Source organism: Vidua chalybeata, chromosome 6 (genome assembly GCF_026979565.1).
Source record: "Vidua chalybeata isolate OUT-0048 chromosome 6, bVidCha1 merged haplotype, whole genome shotgun sequence".
In the NCBI taxonomy this organism is placed as follows: domain Eukaryota; kingdom Metazoa; phylum Chordata; class Aves; order Passeriformes; family Viduidae; genus Vidua; species Vidua chalybeata.
Genome location: NC_071535.1, coordinates 49,647,046 through 49,667,248, shown reverse-complemented (window position 1 = coordinate 49,667,248; position 20,203 = coordinate 49,647,046). Strand labels below are relative to the sequence as shown.

General features: G+C 40.9%; 2 protein-coding genes across 2 annotated transcripts in view; both read right to left on the bottom strand.

Annotated features, from left to right (window-relative positions):
* Positions 1–322: 322 nt before the first annotated feature.
* On the bottom strand, positions 323–2,315 carry KCNJ11 (potassium inwardly rectifying channel subfamily J member 11). Its single transcript, XM_053946754.1, has one exon. The coding sequence runs from the start codon at positions 2,211–2,213 to the stop codon at positions 1,011–1,013; it is 1,203 nt and encodes a 400-aa protein (XP_053802729.1). The 5' UTR covers positions 2,214–2,315; the 3' UTR covers positions 323–1,010.
* Positions 2,316–5,010: 2,695 nt separating this feature from the next.
* Positions 5,011–20,203, bottom strand: part of ABCC8 (ATP binding cassette subfamily C member 8) — a 79,467-nt gene continuing 64,274 nt past the window's right edge. The window contains exons 30-39 of the mRNA XM_053945790.1: positions 18,863–18,965; positions 17,414–17,527; positions 16,658–16,778; positions 16,367–16,497; positions 15,737–15,815; positions 14,752–14,860; positions 13,104–13,207; positions 12,185–12,318; positions 10,819–10,881; positions 5,011–8,303 (exon numbers count right to left, since the gene is read on the bottom strand). Coding sequence (XP_053801765.1) covers positions 8,166–8,303; positions 10,819–10,881; positions 12,185–12,318; positions 13,104–13,207; positions 14,752–14,860; positions 15,737–15,815; positions 16,367–16,497; positions 16,658–16,778; positions 17,414–17,527; positions 18,863–18,965 — 1,096 coding nt within the window. The 3' untranslated portion in view covers positions 5,011–8,165. The remainder of the gene's footprint in view (positions 8,304–10,818; positions 10,882–12,184; positions 12,319–13,103; positions 13,208–14,751; positions 14,861–15,736; positions 15,816–16,366; positions 16,498–16,657; positions 16,779–17,413; positions 17,528–18,862; positions 18,966–20,203) is intronic.

Sequence of the window (20,203 nt, the reverse complement as noted above, 5' to 3'; positions counted from 1 at the left end):
TTGGTTTCTTTTACAAAAGGGAAGGAAGTAAAAGGTTTTCCCTACTGCATGCAGATATATTTTCAGCATTCAGCACTGTCCTTTCATTCAAAATATGTAATTCTATTTTTATTCCCTGATTATCTAGCAGAATTCACCGTGACCCAAGGGAGAGATTAATTTTTGTACTGAATATCCTATTGCCATGTGGCTTGGAGAGAGGGAATGTTGCTTCTCTTAATTTTGAAATTAAAATGCAGAATTTTCCTCTTTATAATTGATTTCAACTGTATATTATTTGCTACTCCTTTTAAAGGCAAAGTATTTCTTACTCTCAGAAATGTACAGTACAAAAAGGTATTCCTGAATGTTTTATTTTGGAAGTGTAAAGGCTTTTAAAATAAACAAAAGCAAATATTCAAATACATTTCATACTGCATGTGGTAGGAGTGGCTCCATACAACACCATATGGATGATGCAAATCCAGCAGTTAATTTCTTTGAGACATACAGTATAATATAGAGACACTTCCAAATCTGGTCTTGTGTAATTGCCTGACCCTTTTTTTATCATTTAAATCCAGCCTACTTTATTAATTATTAATATTTTATTTTGCTATATTGATTGTTCAAGTTAGGAAAAAAAAAAACCAGATAAAAACTACTGACTTGCAAACACTGCAAGACCCTAAAAAAACTGCAATCTCTGAGGATAAATATACATTTATTTTTTGAGAAAATGTGTCATTACCTGCAGTTAAATCAACGCAGAATGATCGTGCGATTAAATAGTCTAAATTGAAATTTAAAGCTGCAGACCATGATTTTCCCTACTCCCAGTTCTGCTTGAAATATCTCACACCTTTAAAAAAATATAATTAGTTTTAGATTTCCCCGCAATAAATAACACCAGAACATACCTTGTGCTACCAACCTGAATTTTAAAAAAAAGTAAGAGGCCACCTCAGTGTTTTGAGTTCATGAGATCTTTCAGACACAAAGCCCTAACAGAGTTTCCCAGTCAGAAGGCATCAGGAAAGCTCTTCGCTTATGGTAAACTTGGGCTTTAGCTTGACAGACCTTTTCCTTATTGTGCCTTTTGGGGACAGTGGCATGGTGTCCATAATGCTCTCGTCCTCCTCCAGCTGCCTGGCAGTGCACGAGGGGGTGGGCACTTTCACCGTGTTGCCAAATTTAGAGTAGTCCACCGAGTATCGCCCATCTTCCTCTGCCACGATGGGCACAAACCTTTGGCCCCAGAGGATTTCATCCGCCAGGTAGGAGGTCCTGGCCTGGGTGGTGATGCCGGTGGTCTCCACCACCCCTTCCAGGATGACGATGATCTCCAGGTCCTCGTGGTGGTGAAGGTTCATGGGGGAGATGTCGTAGAGGGGGCTGTTCTTGTCTATCACGTGGTAGATGATGAGTGGGGAGACGAGGAAGATGCTGTTGCCCCCCACGGGGTTTTCCATCTGGATGTCGATCTGGTTGAGGGGTACCACCTCGCCCTCCAGGCTGGCGGTCTTCTTCACCACCTGCATGCGGATGGTGGCACTGATGATCATGCTCTTGCGGAGGTCGCCCACGCGCAGCATGAAGCAGAGCCGGCCCTCCCGCAGGGCGATGACCGCGTGCTTGCTGAAGATGAGGGTCTCGGCCCGGCGGTGGGCCTGCGACGTCTTCATGAAGATGCAGCCCAGCATGATGGCGTTGATCACCAGCCCCACGATGTTCTGCACGATCAGCACCAGGATGGCGGCCGGGCACTCCTCCGTCACCATGCGCCCCCCGAAGCCGATGGTCACCTGCACCTCGATGGAGAAGAGGAAGGCGGAGGTGAAGGAGTGGATGCTGGTCACGCAGGGCACAAAGCCGGCTGCAGAGCCCGCCGCCCCCTCCGCGGGGTCCCGCTGCAGCCGGGTGCTGTGGTCCAGGTCCCCGTGGGCGAAGGCGATGAGCCACCAGACCATGCCGAAGAGCAGCCAGCTGCACAGGAAGGACATGGTGAAGATGAGCAGCGTGTGCGGCCACTTCAGGTCCACCAGGGTGGTGAAGACATCCTGCAGGAAGCGCCCCTGCTCGCGGATGTTCTTATGGGCCACATTGCAGGCGCCGTTCTTGCCCACGAAGCGCGCCCGCCTCTCCCGCGCGCGGTACCGGGCGTGATCCGGCACATCCTCGGCCAGCCGGGTCAGCACGTACTCCTCGGGGATGATCCCCTTCCTCGAGAGCATGGCTCCGCCGCTGCCGCGCACCGCCCCGGGCAGACGGGGGCGGGCGGAGGGGCCGTGCGAGCTCTGCGGGGCTGTGCGCGCCCGTGTGCGCTGCCGCCCGCGGCCGTGTGAGCGCCGCGGGCACGGGGGCGCGGCCGCGCCCGCCGCCGAGCGGGGAGCGCCGCCGCCGCAGCCCCGGCCGCCGCAGCTGGCCCGGGAGCGCTCCCCGCCGGAGCTGGGGGCGTTTCTTTACCTTTTCACCCTCCCTTTTCTTTCTTTTCTTTTCTTTTTTCTTCTTCTCTTCTCTTCTCTTCTCTTCTCTTCTCTTCTCTTCTCTTCTCTCTTCTCTTCTCTTCTCTTCTCTTCTCTTCTCTTCTCTTCTCTTCTCTTCTCTTCTCTTCTCTTCTCTTCTCTTCTCTTCTCTTCTCTTCTCTTCTCTTCTCTTCTCTTCTCTTCTCTTCTCTTCTCTTCTCTTCTCTTCTCTTCTCTTCTCTTCTCTTCTCTTCTCTTCTCTTCTCTTCTCTTCTCTTCTCTTCTTCTCTTCTCATTTCCCTCCGGAGGAAGGGTTTCGGACCGCGGTTTGTACATAAACATTTGATACAGAACGAATTTGCTGCCTTCCATTAACAGGGGCTCCTTTGTGGGATGCCGTAGCTTCATGTCGGGTGATTACTCCGTGAGATGGGGGCGGGGGGAAAAAAGGTACTGGCCAATTTTAAAAAAGGGATTTGTAATAATAATAATAATAATAATAATAATAATAATAATAATAATAATAATAATAATAATAATAATAATAATAATAATAATAACAAAACAACAATAATAATAGTAATATAATACTGAAATAACAATAATCACAAACTATAATAACAAACAACAACAATAACATTAATATATATATATATATATACTGAAATTCACCTGCATGTCTTCCAGTCAGTAGGAGGAAAGTATTCATCTGATAAATTACCAGACAGTGGTAGGAAATTTGTTTGAAGAAGCTGAATCCAAGGATGTAATGGCTAGATAGAGACCTAGAACTAAAGGGGTTCAATCCCACTGAAAATTTCAGCAGAGTTATTTAAAATAAACAAGAGGCTTTGGTTTATTTTTTTTTTTTCTGCAGAGAGGTGACCATGAAATGATGTGAGCTGTGGCTTCTCAGGAAAATGTCTACAGTCCAAACAGCAGCAAAAAAAATCTGTCCACAAAGGATTAAGCCCCAGTGACATAAACTTCCAGACAGGCACCAAAATCCTTGGAAGAGGCAAAAAATGGAGCCAGGAAGCTAGAACCTGTTTGGGACACTGGGATGTCTCTGTGAGTATAAATGCATACATGGGCATGCCTGTAAGGATGTGTCCTACTGACAAGATGCATTATATAAAAGCATTCTGATGTGGCTTTGCTGCTGTATAAACAGCAATATACTCATTGATGTGTTTATTTCCTCTGGTTTCAATATTTTGTTTCTATTTCAGTTTAGATACCAACATTGTGGAGTTTCTACAGCATCCCAGGATATTCTGGATAAGAGTTTTTTTCTTTAGTACCAATGGATTTGTGATTATTTCTTTTCCAATTGCAAGATACGTGTCCATGGACTTTCCCTTTAGTTTTGGCTCTAAGTGCTTTGGTACACACTGTAAACAACTCTTTGCACTGATTCCCTGGCCAAGGCACTTGTCCAGTTGATGTCTGGGAATCAGCCAGTTGGGGTTGAAATTAACTTTCACCACCTACAGCTACTTAAAGCAGCCCACCCAGGGATTTTGGAATAGCAGTTTGAAGTAATCGTCCTGAGCTCTCCAAGCAGTCGTTATAGGCCTTGTAATTAATTGTTTACTATTACTTTGGACTGTTTGTATTTTTATGTATGAATGGTGGCATGTCCTTGCACACATCGATTCCTTTTGGAGGGGTCAGTTTCCCAATCTGGTTCATCTTTCTTGCTGCTTTGATAAATAAAGCTAGAATAGCAACAAGGTGCCCTGGCATGTGGCTGCCAGGCCACTGAGCTTAGCCAAGGGTGTTCCCCCTTTCTCTACATCCCTTCATCTAGTCATCTCCTAGACTCTTTTTGTGTCCTTGGTGTGAATGTCACCTGCACCTACACTTTTAGTTTGTTAACTACATAATTTATACGACAACGTAATTTTTAAAAAAGTGTGGAGGTTTTTTTTTAACAACATTTTTCTTTCTAAATATGAAAAAAAGAAGAAAACCCATAATTCAAAAGGATGAAGTAAGTTGAAGTTTTATTTGTCAGATGTGTAATTCTGCAGCTGATGGCAGGTCCTACTTCCAGAATTTTGCAGTGAGCATTAACAGGCTGTGCAACACCAGGCAACCCATGGGCAGCATTTTACTCCCCTGCAGACACGGACATAGGGATTCAAGAGGCAGTCCTGACTTTTGTACCGTTTTTCCTGACTCTTTTCTAAGCCTGGTCTTTATTCTGTACGTTTTCCTCCAGAGGGCGGTACCTCCATAAGTGTGGAATGGATAAAAACCTGTGTCGGGGGAGAGAGTTTTAGAGAATGAGTGAATTGATGCATGGCCTGGTGCTAGGAACGACCCAGGGAGGGGTGATTTATGGGGTGATTTATGAACTCACCACGCTGCTTTTAGGAATCCTGAACTCTCTAGAGCAGTGCTTCCTTGTTTCCACTTCTGCAATGGGACTGTCATTTGCCACTTCTTTTTCTTCATCTCTGAGCACTTAGGGGCTGAGATAGGATAGCAAAGCAAGTGGCTTCTGCTGAAGAATTTCTAGAGCTGTCTTTATGGATTAAGTGGCAGATACTTAAAAGAAAAAAGTAACAGATCATCTGAGTGAGCCAGCATATTTGTGTTAAGAGCTGCTGAAAAAAATTGCGCTCACAGGAATGAACAATCCCACTCTGTAGTATTGAATCATGAGGGCTAAGTTTTTCCACCCACAAAATAGGTTTTACACTTCAAAACTCCCCCCCCATTTATTCTAATTTTAATGGCTATCAAACAAGATCTTATGATAACTGTCAAATTAAAATTTAGTTTTTACCATATTATTACTCTGCATTTAGAAGTTGAGTAAAGCTTCAGAGGCTACACAGTGTTAGTCTGACAAAAATTAAGCCTTGTAAATCACCTTGCAGTATGAGTAGGGAGGCAGAAGAAAAGATATCAGAGTTGGTTATGCAAAGCCACAAGAGGAAGCATGAGCAGAGCTGAGAAGAGGACTGATGAAGCAGCCATGCTGTGTTTCCTGGCCACTCTAGGACAAGGGAATAAACCACTCTAAAGTTTTTTGTATAGTGGAAGCATTTATACAAAGCAACAAAAAACCCTCTGGTTGCAGCTCCCTGGGCAGCCTATCCCCTAACACCTTTGAGACTGAGACAAGTCCTATCCCTCAGGAAAACTGAAACCTAGCCTTGGCTTGTACTGTCTTGCAACCATTGCAGTCCAGCCCTTTGCTTAGTGATGCCTCACTGCCATACAAACACATTTGTGAGCCTGGTTAACAGTGACTCCTGGGCTGCCTAGCTCATGGCAACAAGGTCTATTGACTCAGGTAATGTCAGTGAGCCTCACACCACAGAATAATGTTCTTGGGAACTGCTTCTGGTCACTGGTGAGACTCTTAATCCTTTGGAGTTCGGAGCAGGAACTCTCTGGCCCTACATAAACAAGACCAGTTGAAAAGTGCTGAGGAAATGTCCTGCCCCAGTGGCAGCCAAGAGCCTCCCTGTTCATAGACACCAACTCAGCAGTGTGGTACCATTAGAAATTGGTAATTGTTGGATATGAATGAACTCACCCTACTCTCCTGCAACGCTACTTTGAGAAATACAAGCCCCATTTAAAATGGAAATTTATGATGCTTGCACTTTTGAGTTCTAATTTCTTAATGCTGCAGGATAAAGTACAGCCTCCTCAGCAATATGCTGTTCTTTCCTCCCTACAATTCTCTTCTGGGTGAGGCTATCAGAAGCTTGTGGAATAGGAGCAAGCCCGAATTGTAGTGTCAAATCCCAGACACTTCATTAAAAGCACATGAAACCTCACTTCTCTGCATCTCTCCCCATGCCATTAGAATCTCTAAGAGCTTCCACAGATGGCTGTAGAGCCTCTGCAGTGTGAGTTTGAGGAGTCCTGAACAGTGGTGCTTTCCTAAGCCTTTGCAGGATGAGATTCTGCCTTAGACCAGTAATGGGAAGCCAGGAGACAGCATGCCCAGGAGCTGTGGCAGAAACCTGCTCTGTGCCTTTCTGCTCCCACTTCTCCTCTCTCAGCCCTAATGGAAGCCTGGTATTCCAGGGTGAAAACACACCAATACTTCTGCAGCCATTCTTTCCTGGACACTGCCCAGCCAACAATTCCTTGGAGGAGAAAGCTGCCAACTGCCCTTTTTCTCTCTCAAAGGGTAGTAGGCAGTGACAGAGCTCATGCCTTTCATCTCTTAACCACATCCTTCCTCCTGACTTTTACCACTGTTCATTCTACACTCTCCTCTGGTGCAACTTACCTGCCCTTCATTATTGCCCAAATAACAGCAGGGATATGCTGCAAATACTCTGTTCTGGAACAGGTAACACAAATGGCAACAACAGTTCTTCATTTTCCCTGGCTCGCTGCTGCAGTAGTAGAAGTAATGCCTTAAAATATCACATAGCCCATGAGAACACTGAGGTGTCTTTTTCTAGAAAATAAAACTTTTAAAAACAGGTTCCAAACTAATTGAGCAGGCTAAAGAGATAGAAAACAAAAACCTAAAAAGATAAAGAGCTCTCCTAAGCACAAGAAGTCCTTCAAATAGGGGGAAGTAACAAAACAAAAAATGGATGTAAATGTAAACTTGCTGTAAAAAGAATAAATTAAAAACTCATTGTAGCCTTCCATTGAGTTATTGACATTCTAACCCTCTATTAATGAAAAAGTCCTGGAATGACTGTCACAGGGCAGGGATAAGTAGCTGTCTAGCCAAATTAGGATAATTTCAGTGGTTAAAAGTTGTCTGAAGTATACAGAATTTATTGGTAAGGGTCACAGTAAATCTAGAGACAGCATGACAGTGGGTGAAATATGTGAAACTAGGAGATGATGAGTCAAGCTCTCATGGCCCTGAGCTGCAGTGAAAGGTTTAATGCTGTTTATTTACCAGACTTGGAGGGATAATTTCCAGATGAATTGGTACATCTGCACTGGTCTGGAAACAGTGTACATTAAACAGTGTTTTATGTACACTTTATCACATTCTGCCTCCTCTCAGCTTCTTCACAGTTTGGGAGGGAGTCTGCCTCCATCCTGCTTGGAATCAGTGTAATAGTATTCAGTGGGCAGAAAGATTCAGATTGTGATTCATTTCTAGACAGTATTAAAGGAGAGTCTAAGGCACAACTCAGGCACTATCAATAAACCACAGAATAGAAAATGTTGTATAGATTTTATATTTAGATATTAAAGCTTTACAGAGTCATTTGATTGAAAGAGTTACAAGATTTTGAGAGATACCTTTGGTATATAACTTTTCTTTCTGCATTTAGTCAATCATGAACATTATCTACAGTAGGGCTGTAAAATAACATAAAAACATAACATAAAAATAATAATAATAGTAATAATAATAATAATAGTAATAACATAACATAAAAAATAACATGTTAGTAAATGATGGGGGGGTTGAGAGTTACATAAAAACTCCATGCTGGTTATGTTTGCTTGATGTGTATCCTGTTGTAGTTCACTCATGTAGTTTTTTTCAACTATATTTCCTGATTCTTTGGCAGCAAATAAAAAGAAAAGTAGTAGTATACCAAAAAGTAAAGTACACAGATAATTCATTAATGCTTTGGATGGAAAAAAATGGCTCATTTTATTAAAAAAGGAATAGCTCAATTTATTATGAAATAATATTTATTTACAGGCATTTTACATTTTTAGAAAATAATAAAATTGTATTCTAAAATGCTTTATTTATTTTTATTACTTATCTGCTTGTACAAAAGAAGCAAAGACACTGTCTTCTTGTTCTAGTAGGACCTCAGGCTTGTCATATTCCAAAATAACCCCTCTCTTCATTACAATAACCAAATCTGAATTGAGGATTGTGTGCACACGGTGCTGAAAAACAAACAAATAAAATGCCAGGTCAGTGCATCTCTCTATTTAATATATTCCAGGATAAGACAGACTTCCACAAATTAATTTTCCTATCAAGTTCAAGTGTGATTAAGGCTACTTATCCTACTTTTCATCCTAATTTCTGTGTAAATACTGCAGATAAATATACAGACCAAGAGCCAGGTGGATACTCAAGTACCTAAAAATACACAGGTACTTGAGTGTGAGGTGTCCAACAAGTTCACTTTAGAATGTCCCCAGCCCAGAGTCCTGCTCCCAAGTGCAGCCAAAAGAAGGCAGCCAGGCTGAGTAGGAACTGGGCAACTGAGTGTGGAACTGCCTGTGGGAAGTTGGGAATTCTCCCAGTCCTGGATTGTATCTGGGTCTGGAGTGGTTCCTGAGCTTGGTGTGGTTTGTCTATTTAGAAAGCTGATCTAGTCAGTTTTGCAAAACTTGGGCCATGTCTTCTCTTGAGCTTTGACAATCATTTTGCATCCATATCCTTTGGAAAAGACTTCTCCATACTTCCTCCCCACTATATGCACAAGTACTCCCTCTTCTGTGTGCTCTGAGCCATGTTGCTCAGAGTTCCACCTGGTGCCCCTTGCCTGTGACTTTGCAGACCTCTCTCACATGTCCTTACATTGTCCTTCGTCCACACAGAAGAGCCCCAGCCTGCTCAGCTGGCTCCCTTCCAGGAGCAAATCCAACACCTCCAAAATCATCCTGTGCTTCTCAGCATTTTTCAGTTGTAATGCGTTGTTCTGGGCATAAGGAGACTGGAACTGCACACAGTATTCAAGGTATATGTGAACTATGGACTTGGAGTTCATCCTTCTTGTTTCTAATAATCTTTTTTATTTCTTTATCCATAACACATTTTTCTATCCTAACTCAAGCATTACTTAAATAAATAGCATGCATTATTTCCATCTTCTTTTAAAATAAAATGCTTCCGTAATTTCCATAATCCCTGTCAGATTCAATCTCCTTTGCTGTTCCTTTTAGCTTTTTTTTCCCCCTACCATTTATTTTTGGGTTTAGTTTTTTGCAAGCCTCTTCATATTGACAGAATTCCACTTTTTTCATGTTAACTGTAACTGCATGGGATTTTTTGGATCTGCATCACTCCTGCAGGGATATTTAATCTCAGAATATGATGGTTGCTGTTACACAGTTGCTCTTCACCCATATGGTCCCTAATCAAGTTTTGGGCATCCTCAGTATCAAAACAACTCTTGTATTTCCTTCTCTGGCTTTCCTAGCCAGATTTTCCATAAAATAATCACTGATGGCATCTACAAATCTCATATCTTCTGCAGTTTCTCTGACATTTATCCAGTCCACAGGCAGGGGAAGGGGACTGAAATATCACATTCCAGTTGAATTTGCTGCCCTTGTCTGGTCTCTTTCAATGTAACACAATCAGTGCTGCCACTCTGGTAATTGTGAGTAACATAGAAGATAATAGAGAGACAGTACTATAACTCCTACTATTCCTATTCTTCCTAAACAGAAATTAGGAATATATGGCTTTTTTCTGGGGAAAAAAACCCCACCAAAACCAAGAAAAAACAAAACCACACCTGAAAATCAACACCACACACACACACACACACAAAACAAAACAAAAAAAAAAAAAAAAAACCAAAACAAAAAAAACCAAAAAAAAGCCCACACCCCCAAAACCACTACCCATCCCACAAACCTCCTGTGTTATGTTTCTACTACATAATGTTTTGAATACAAACCCACCTGCTGTAAACCTCATTTACAATTGGAAGTAAATAAAAACATTCAAAGTAAGTTTATTCCAAGATGTTGTTTGTTTGAACTATGCAGTTTAAAACTCACTAAGAGAGTAAAAGAATAATAAAGCTTTTTCAGCCTGTCCCCAAACAAACTGAAAAAGATACATAAATGCAGAATACACTGCAAACCTGAATTTTCATGTAAAGAAATCAGGAAATGTCATTATTATGATTCCTTTGCTTTTTTATAATGACACACTGGATGGATACCATAAGATAAATCAAGTCTTCTATTATACATTTGCTAGGTGAAAATAAATGATGCTCAGAGATTCCTGGGCACAGACTTCTTATGTTGAATTTTCAAATGTTAAGAAGCATACTGATTTCATTTCACCTCCCTGAAATGTGTACTTGTCCTTAGTTAAATGATTATTTTAGCTTGATGAAATTTATATTTTGCAGTAAAGTATATGGCATTTTAAATTAACTTAAAATGGGAAACAGAAGATAGAGAGTATACTTGGATTGTGTACCATTACAGGTAATTTGACTTAGCATCATGCAACACATTTAAGAAGCCACTCTTATGAATTTAAGTAAGAAATTTTAAAATGGAAAAGAAAGCTTACATTTAAACACCACTTAAAAAAAGAAAAAGATGACTGACCTAATTAACACATTTATTAACACTGACAAGAAGTGACTAATGAGGCATTGCAGATCCTTGTTTGCATTAGGATGGCAGCAGGGACTGTACTTACAGCTATTGTAACCACAGTCCGGTCAGCAAACGCAGTCATGACCACCTTCTGGAGAATGTTCTCCTAGGGAAGGAAAAACATTTGGTGCTTTTCAAACAACAGAAGTTGCATGATAGATACAGACACTAGGAAGGCTTCAGTAAGTAACCACTGACTATTCCATGCTGTTATTTATCATCCATTGCAGAAGTGAAAAATTAGCTACGTGTCCGAACTAAGCCAGAGCCTGGCGTCTCCTACCATTGCCTCTGGGGCTCAGCAGACACCAGAGCTGTGCTCTGGCCCCAAACTCCTGCTGTCCTGGGCTCAGTTTGACACTGAGGAAATCCAAGGTGGATTTTGGGTGCTGCCAGGCTGCCTATGCTGGCACCTCTGTGGCGTGTCCTTCACCCCACTGCAAGCCCAGGAATGTTCCAGCACAATGGGGACATCTAACACCAAGGGGTGGCAGGGACAAGCAAGGGATTGTGCTGTACCTGGCATATGTAACAGTGGAGATGATATTTAAGATGGCCTTAACATACATAGCTCTCACTCAACAAGTACTCATCCTTTGCTATTTAGGAGACAGTCGTTGCATTCCAAACTGTCTGGAAGTGTCACGAGCACAGATACCTTTGTTTGTTATTAGCTGCTCTTCAGAGAGGTTTTTCAAAGGAGGGACTCTATCCTCAGTGCATCAAAATCAAAATGTGTTTTAACTGGGCCGTGTGCACTATGGTTCCCTTGCTGAAGCTCAAACACTAACATTTTACTGAACTAAAAATTGTAGCTGTTCTAACAAACCCCTCCAATTATGTTCTTTACTTACAGCAAAAAGAAAACTGAAATATTTCCTGTAACAACATAACAGATGAAAAAAATGTACTATTCTATTTGGCTAAAACCCAGCCACTGCACTATTACTGAGTGCTTAAGCATCTGCCTAGAAATTCCAGGCAATTAATGCAATAATCCAGTATGTCTTTTCTGTGTCTGTGTTTATTTCCTTGTCTCTACTTTCAAGCCTTCTAACTTCCTAACTTGTCCTGCCAGGCATGCTGGCAAAACTTGTCACTTGCCAATTCACAATTCACTGACCATCCCAGATGACCTTCCCCAGCTTTGTTTACTCTAAAAACTCCCACTGCCAATTAAAATAACATGCTTTGTTTTCCTAATGCAATCAGCTCTGGAACAACTATTGAATCCCTAGTAAAATAGTTTGAAAGCTCTTTAGATTTGTTAGCAGTGACTCAGAACTACCTGGGCTTGTAAATATGTCTGCAACTAAATATGGTGTAAGCATATTACAGAATAGACAGAATTGCTTTCCACCTTTTACTTCACATATCAAGTAAAGAAATCAGAAGCACTTCAAACTCACTGTTGCCATGTCAATAGATGCTGTGGCTTCATCCATGATGAAGATGCTTGTCTTCCTCACAAAAGCCCTTGCCAGGCAGAACAGCTGCCTTTGGCCCTGGCTGAAGTTTTCACCCCCTTCTGTGACTATTGCATCTGGAAGTGATACAGCAAAATCAGTAAGGTCAGATCAGAACAGAGCATATGCTTGGAAAACAGAGTCTCACTTCCAGCGTGAAGTAGTATTTCCTAGGTTTGCAGCTGATGATGACAAATTTTTGCCTGCTTATTTCCAGTGTTCAACACAACCAGTACTTTTGTCTCACTATATTCTCTGTATCTGTCAGACATCAAAGCTGCTGAGGAAGTTCAAGAGCGAGTTTCACTGAAACATGTGCAGTCTACGACACTGGACCCCCAGTCAAACCAGCATCCATCATTTCTTTATCCTAGGGCTGCATAACTTCCCATTTTAATGGGATTTATTGGTGGTTTTTCTTTGTTTTTTGTTAGGTGTTTGGTGGGGTTTTTTGCTTTGTTTTTTTTTTCTGCATGGCCAAATTATTCACACCTTGAAGCTTTAGAAATCTTCGTCCTTGGACATGACTATTGGAAAATACAAAAGAACATGTTCTAGGTAACACCTGATTTGTTGACAGCTTATTTGAACTCACAAGACCCATAAGCCTCAGTGCTTCATAACAAAGACATACTGAAATAAAATAATTTTACCATTGACTTGAAAAGAAAGAGGATTCTTCCCCTCAGGTACTGTTGGTAAAGGAGTTATATAGATATAGGACATTTGCCTGCAGGCACTTTTTGTCACCTTCCACAACCTTTAAAAGCTCTTTCTTTTCAACTACCTTTCTAATAAATAAATGTGAAACAGGAATATTGTGAATGCTGGAAACAATATTCTTAAAAAGAAGTCTCATTACCTAGGCCTCCAGGTAGTGCTTTCACCACATGCTTGAGCTGTGCTATTTCCAGTGCTTCCCAGAGCATGCTGTCAGTGCACTTCTTCTCAGGGTCCAAGTTAAACCTGCAGCATGGGTAATACGAGAACATCAGCCAACAGAAACTGCTGCAATGGATTACTTCTTTTAGTGTGTTAGGAACAAACCTGCAGATAATCAGTATCATACACTGAAGGTCTGGGCCGGATTCTGATCTATCATTGGTATAAATCCACTGAATTTCCCAGATTTGATCAATGTTTATGCCAATGTGATTAAGATGAAAATTTGACTGTCAGTTGAGCAGAAAGACAAAAGCTTCCTATTTTGTGGCTATCTTTATGGTTTTGGAATTTATTTTGTTCTGTATAAATTAAATAAATCTCACGTTTTACTAGAAAAAGCTGTGACTACTTAGTCTAAATTAGCATTAAATTGTAACAAAGGCCAAAATTTTACCCTCCCTCCTTTTAAATACAATGTCTCTTTGTTCTTCACTGCTACAGAAATGGTAACAGAATAATTAAGCTTCATAGTGCATTATAAAATTCAACTCTTTGCTGCAATTCAAAAAATCTTGGATTTATGAACAGATGAACATTGTTTTAGCTTGCTGTGGCCCAGAAGTGACAGCAACAAATGTGAATCTCACATCATATTACATTAGCATATAGAATGACAATAAAAGATTAAATGGTGCATGACACTATTTTTATGTTTTACTCCTGCTGTATGAGTCATGAAGGATCAATGCTGGCCTAAAAGCATTTTTAAATAGATTAATTCATAAAACAAAGGCATACAATCACATCATCTTCTGATGTGAATGAATCATGGTCTATTCAGGCATGTCCTGAAGCCTATATCCTTTTCAGTGAACTCTAATCACTTATGTAGAAACTAAAACTGCAGGTGATGTAACTGTGCACTGAGGATTGTACTGTTTCTTCCTAAGGTAAATGGCACAGACACAGAGAAGGGCATTTGTTGGAAACTGGAACTTCTGGCCATTGTTTCTACAGCATCATCTTCTCAGAGAAGTAGGAAGAGAACAGCAAAAAAGAAGCAAAAAAAAAAAAAAAAACCCAACAAACCAAAAATGAAAGAGCTAAGGTATTTGGTGCTGCAGATGAAATGGTTCAGAAGAAACACAGATAGAGGCTCCAGGATAAAATAGCCCAGTCTCCCAGTGCTTCTCATATTGCTCTTTTCCTTTCTCTTCGTCTACAGCAATTTTTTACGTCTCATATTTTAAGGCAGACAGATGAATACAGATGTAGGAGAAAAAAGGTTTCAAGAAATGCTGGGTTGTTATGGGTATTTGATCAGTGAGCTAAACTGATTACTGGATCCTGGAGGAACAAATATTGGCTTTCCCTGCTTACCAGGCATGGGATGTCTTCTGCCAATAGTATCCTGTCCAGGCTCAGGCATGGGGAAAGGTTAGTCTGGCAGGGGTTAGTTAAAAGCACATTGAAGGCAATGATCCTCCCTATTCCAGCTGAGGAGACTGGAATTGAGCAGCTTAGTATAAAAGTCATTATATAGTACAATTATAACATACAATTTATATTGTATGACATAGAAGCAATTACATGGTTTTTATTTATTGCTGGTGCTTAATACTTACCGGATTGTTCCACTGAATAAAATAGGATCTTGGAGGATGATTGACAGCCTGGATCTCAGTGTCTGTAAGGGCAGCTTTGCAATATCTATACCATCAATGATAATCCTCCCTATTCAAAAGAAAGAGGACAGTGTGTTCATTGTGCCACACAGCTGCTGGCAAAGACACGGCTCACTTCCAGGCTGAAAGGCAGTACAGCAGGAACAGGGCTTGTATCACATAGCCCCTTCTTCACTAAAGAAACATGCTTTGACTAAAAAACCAGCACAGCATTCTTGAGACTAAGCTCAGCTGGAAAGCATGCAGATTGGACCTGAAGGACCTTAGGAATGATTAGATACACTGCTTAACTCCCTAACCAGTATACATCTATCAAACAACAGGGTCAGACATTACTACAATCAGGGATTAATTACCAGGGGCAACAAGTCTTTCAGAAAGCCAAATTACTATTGATCACTAAGAAATCTTATCTCTGAGTACAACTGTCTGTCTCTGCATAGGGGCTCTGTGGGTGATGTGGCTGGGAAACAGGCTGACATCTTTTTGAGATGCACCCTGTGAGGCATATGGACATGGCACACAGAGCAGGAAATATGGCAGGAAATTCCAAGCAGCAGGCCAAGCTGCAACCCCCAAGTGCTGAGTTTTTTGGGCCTACTGGATCCCAGCTGTGCCTTGAGCACAGATCCTTCATTATACTTGAACACCTTGCCCTTTTATGCTTTGCTCCTACTGTTGTGATTTGACTGCACAAAAGGCTGTCATCTGTCACTCTTGGACTTTTGCTTCTATCAAGCAGAATATTTATTGATCTGGCTTAAAAATGGCACAGCTGTTAGGCGACAGATGATATCAGCTCTAAACAGGGCCAGAGAGCATGTCCTGCAGATTTGAAAATCACACTTCAGAGCTGCTGCTGTTAAAGACCACCAAAGAACCTTCAGGAGCTAAGCTTGAGTGACACACAAAAGTGTTATCTTACCCTCAAAGGTGTCAACCATTCTGAAAAATGCAAGAGAGAAGGAGGATTTTCCACTGCCTGTTCGGCCGCAGATCCCAATCTGTGACACAGAAAGCAGATGAACATCAGGCAATGAAAATACAGGAAATGGATAACTTCTGTACTTGACACTTCAGATGAGAGGGTGGACGAGCTGTTCTGATTCACATGATCCTCTTCTCCTGACAGAGCAGTCAAACTGAACCAGCCATTACAGAATTGCTGTGTTCACTTTTTGTCTTTAAGGGGTCTGAGCATTTAAGGATAAATCAAGGCCAGTCCTATAACAGGTACATTATGGAATGATGGGAATAAAGACAAGAGAGTCATATGAGAAGGATGAAAAGTAGGTCTAGCACTGTAAGAGCTCACTGTCACTTCTTTTGGCACTGTGTGCTGACTGGAGGGCACTGGTATGCTGAGAGGGAAGGTGTTTGCCTCAATACACCAAGCTAAGAATCCCCCAGACTCCTTTCCAGTGCACTACATTCTTTGAGAGGAAAAAAAAATAATCTGTAATTTAGTCATCAAAGCATTCTGTGGTATGTTTTAACTCTGATTTATGTGATGTGCTGGTCTACAGAGCTTCTGAGGACCACTGCAGTTCTTTACCTTTTGTCCTGGTGAGATGTGGGCATTGACATGTTTTAGCACTGGCTTCAGGTTGCTGTCATATCGGACACTGAGGTTCTGGATTTGGATCTCCCCTCTGTCTGGCCAGTTCTGGGGAATCTGTGAGGAAGCTGTACCATGAGCACAAGGGGAAAAAAACCCAACATCAACCCTCTTATAATAAATTAGCTGGTTCATTAGGTGATTTACTACATTTTTCATGGCAATACACTGCAAAGTCATTAAAATTTCAGCAAGCTCTTTCTGCACGCTGCACAAAACTGCACTTACAAAGGAGCCCTTCGTAATTTTCAGCTTCTGTTTTGAGAAGGCCATTGATTCTTTTCACCGCCCCCAGCTGGATCTCCATGTCAGCCAGGTTACGAACCATCCAATTCAGATAGTTAGACACCTGATGTAAAGCAAATACAAGACTGAATTCCAGATTTTTAGTAGTTTGCATAATTTGACCAGCATGCAGTTTATATTCCTACACAGGAATGCCTCAGTAAGTGGAAGTTGTGAATGCACTTGATGGTACAACACCAAGAGGGAGGCAACAACGACTAAAGGTTACATTTCCTAACTGCAGTGCACAGATACTTTGGTACTGTGGAGATCTGATCTACACCAATAGAAAAGAGGGGGGGGGGGGGGGGGGGAACAATAAAGACAGGTGAAAAGACAATTTTGGTAACTTAAATTTGGACAATCTAGAATGACATACCAGGGAATAATTACAACTGAAGCACTGAAAATGTATTCTTCACAATGCAAGATGATACAAAAAATTATGATGCAACTTGTTCATGTCTTGTTGACATATTTGAACTAACACCTTGATGAGATTTGATCTCAAAGCTGAAGAAAGCATACACTCAAATATGTCAACCATCACATGTGAACTGAAGTAAACACATGGTTTCCATGATGTTACAGTACCCACTATAGATGTACAGACACCTTCAATCTTCCTGTTCATCTTTGTGCCCTGAGGAATTACAAAAAAATGTTTGGGAGAGACAGAAAGGATCCTGAGATTCTTACCATAAGAGCATAGGTTAGTCCCAAGCCTACAAGTCCTGATGTGATTTTATTATACAGGCAACTGGTAATAGAAGTGACAGCTGCTATGAGTACCACACATGCTCCAATGTACTCCTGAAGGAATATGAATAAGCTCCATCATTATAAGTCTACAAAGGATCAAAACGTTCTCATAATTTTGCACACCAAATAACAAACCCATTGCACAAATTCCAAACACAGGCAGAAAACCCCATGGAACTCCATCCAGACTCTACCAGGAACCCGTTCTTACTGCTTTTAGCAGGGCTGTGCTGGGGAAGTCAACACAGATACCTTAAGCATGTAATGGAGGTGGCTGAAATCATGCAGCTGATGTTACCTGGGATAGGAGGGAAATGCTCATGCATCTCATCTCTGTGGCTGATGATGAACTGCTGGGAGGCTCTGTTGCTGCTGCTAAGCTCCTACCATCCACAACTGTTCAAACAAGCCTCTCTTGCACAGCACTCACTTATTACCATAAGGGCCTTTTTCTGCTTTAATTTAAATCATTGGTGATTTGACTTCCCACAGACAATTCTTTGAGTAAAATTGTGTAACAGACTAGAAAACAAACGCTGCAGGAGGGTAACTGTCATTTGTCTGTGTTTGAACTGTTTAGTTCTGATTGATCAGAATTAGGGACTTCAGGTGGTCTAGTCCTGAACATAAAATAGGATAATAATATAGGATATTGTATTCAAGTCATACCCAATACCTGAATTAAATTTGCAAAAAGTACCAGTTAAGAAAGAGTCCAAAATGAGGCTATAGAGTATGACATGAAAAGTTAATTAACATACATTTAGCACATCTAAAAGAAGCCCATGTTACCAGAACAGCATTAGTACACCTGCATTTAAAATCATGATATAACATTCCACAACATAAAATTCCTTGACTTGCTTCCTAGAGAATTATTTTTAATAAATCATTTCTCATGCCAGGCCACTTCACTGAGCAGAAAACAGGCCACTGAATATCTTTGGTGTTGCTCAGATGACCATGAAACAGACTCAGACTTATCTACATCCTTCTGCTCATTCGAAGAGCTTCCAAGATATTGAAACATTTCTAGGAAACCACAAGGCAGAAGCTGCTGCCACTGACTGACACAGTCCCACAATGACATGCTGGCTGGTGGCACAGCTCAACTAGCTCTGATCACTCTTCACACACAGAGGAGCCAATGTGACCCATGAAAACTATTCCTGTCTTGGAAAAACAGCTGCAGGCTATGGGGAAAATTCATACCCTATTCAGTGTCCAGGATGGGTTGGGCATATGCTCATTACAGTCAGAGAGACATAGAGGGCAAAGGTATAGCTTTGAGATGAGGCTGAAAAACTGCTGGATGCCTCATCAGATTATTTGGAACAAAGTCAAAAATTCCTTGTGTATACACAATAATAATGATGATGTACTTACCATGCGAACTTCCAGCCAGCGATTGGCCGCTGTGAGGAAAAGGGAGGCAATGTTGTTGGAATCTGTGTATTCAAGAAGTTTTTGTCGGAATTTGGCTTCATACCTAAAAAAAGGAAAAAAAAAAAAGGAAGAAAGCAGGAAAGCAAGAGGAAAAAGAGGAAATGAGAAAAAAAAAGGAGTCAGGCCTTGGGGTGTCAGAAAAATACAAAGTCAAATTTAATTTCTGAGGTATGTTCTTATGGACAGCTTGGCACAAGGGTATAAATCAGCCTATTCATAGTTCAGAGTAACATCATTTGTAGTTTTGTATTAGACACAGACAAAGTGTATTTGTGCAGTATCTTGAGCAGTAATTTATGGATATTATTGCATTGATTATTGTATTGAAATTCTCTGGGACTTCCAGATCCCACTAGGCATTTTATAAACCTATTTTGTGACATGATAATTGAGAGAGAGAGACAAATCTAAAACTAAAATATTTAAAATATGTATGAGAAAAATAATGCATGCATGTACTTGTGAAAAGAAGCATTAATGCTGCAGAATTCAGTTTTTCTCAATCATATAAGCTCAGGTTTTAAAATTTATATTACCATAGTGCCTAGAAATTTATATCACCATAGTGCCTAAAATTTAGATTACCTAGTGCCATGGTAACAATTTTAAAAGTATAAACTCGAAGAACTTCCCATTATAGTAGCACCCATATTAAACAAATGTATTTGTCCTTATCATTAAGCAAATGGAGCACTCTAGAAAATGGAAGTCAAGAACATGGCACAAAAAAAATTATTCGCTTGGAAAGAACTGTTTCCCTTCCCTCAAGGAATTAGTGCACAGTACACAAAACAGGATTAATCACAAATAAGCCTGTTTACAGTTTGTTATAGTGAATTTGCACCTACTCATCTGAATAGCTGTGCCAATGAAATCTGCCATGAATTCAGCAGGTATGGGAGGTAATTCCCTGCTGGGGTCTTGGCAAGTGTTCAAGTCAGCCAGTTACCCCTTTTAGCTGGGCATATTTAATTGCATAGTTGTAAATTAAAGTAATGTCAATAATCAAGTGTATCAACAATTACAGCTAATAATGCACAAGCCTGGCACAAAAGTCTTTTCCAGGGTAGCGATATAAAGCTCAAATGCCTGAAGATTTAGTTTAAGCAGCCAAATCTTGCCTTTTCCCCCCTTTTATTACATTATAAAATTTAATACACTTGGTCTCCCCCTTTGAAACTTTACCTTATCCTTTAGCTATTATGGCTGTGACAAGCATTGATTATTTATAAACTCAGCTCTCCTAATACTGATATAGAAGTACATGGCTTATAGAAGCTT

Excerpts from the sequence above, each read along its gene's own strand:
- KCNJ11 (XM_053946754.1), bottom strand. The coding sequence starts at position 2,213 with ATGCTCTCGAGGAAGGGGATCATCCCCGAGGAGTACGTGCTGACCCGG.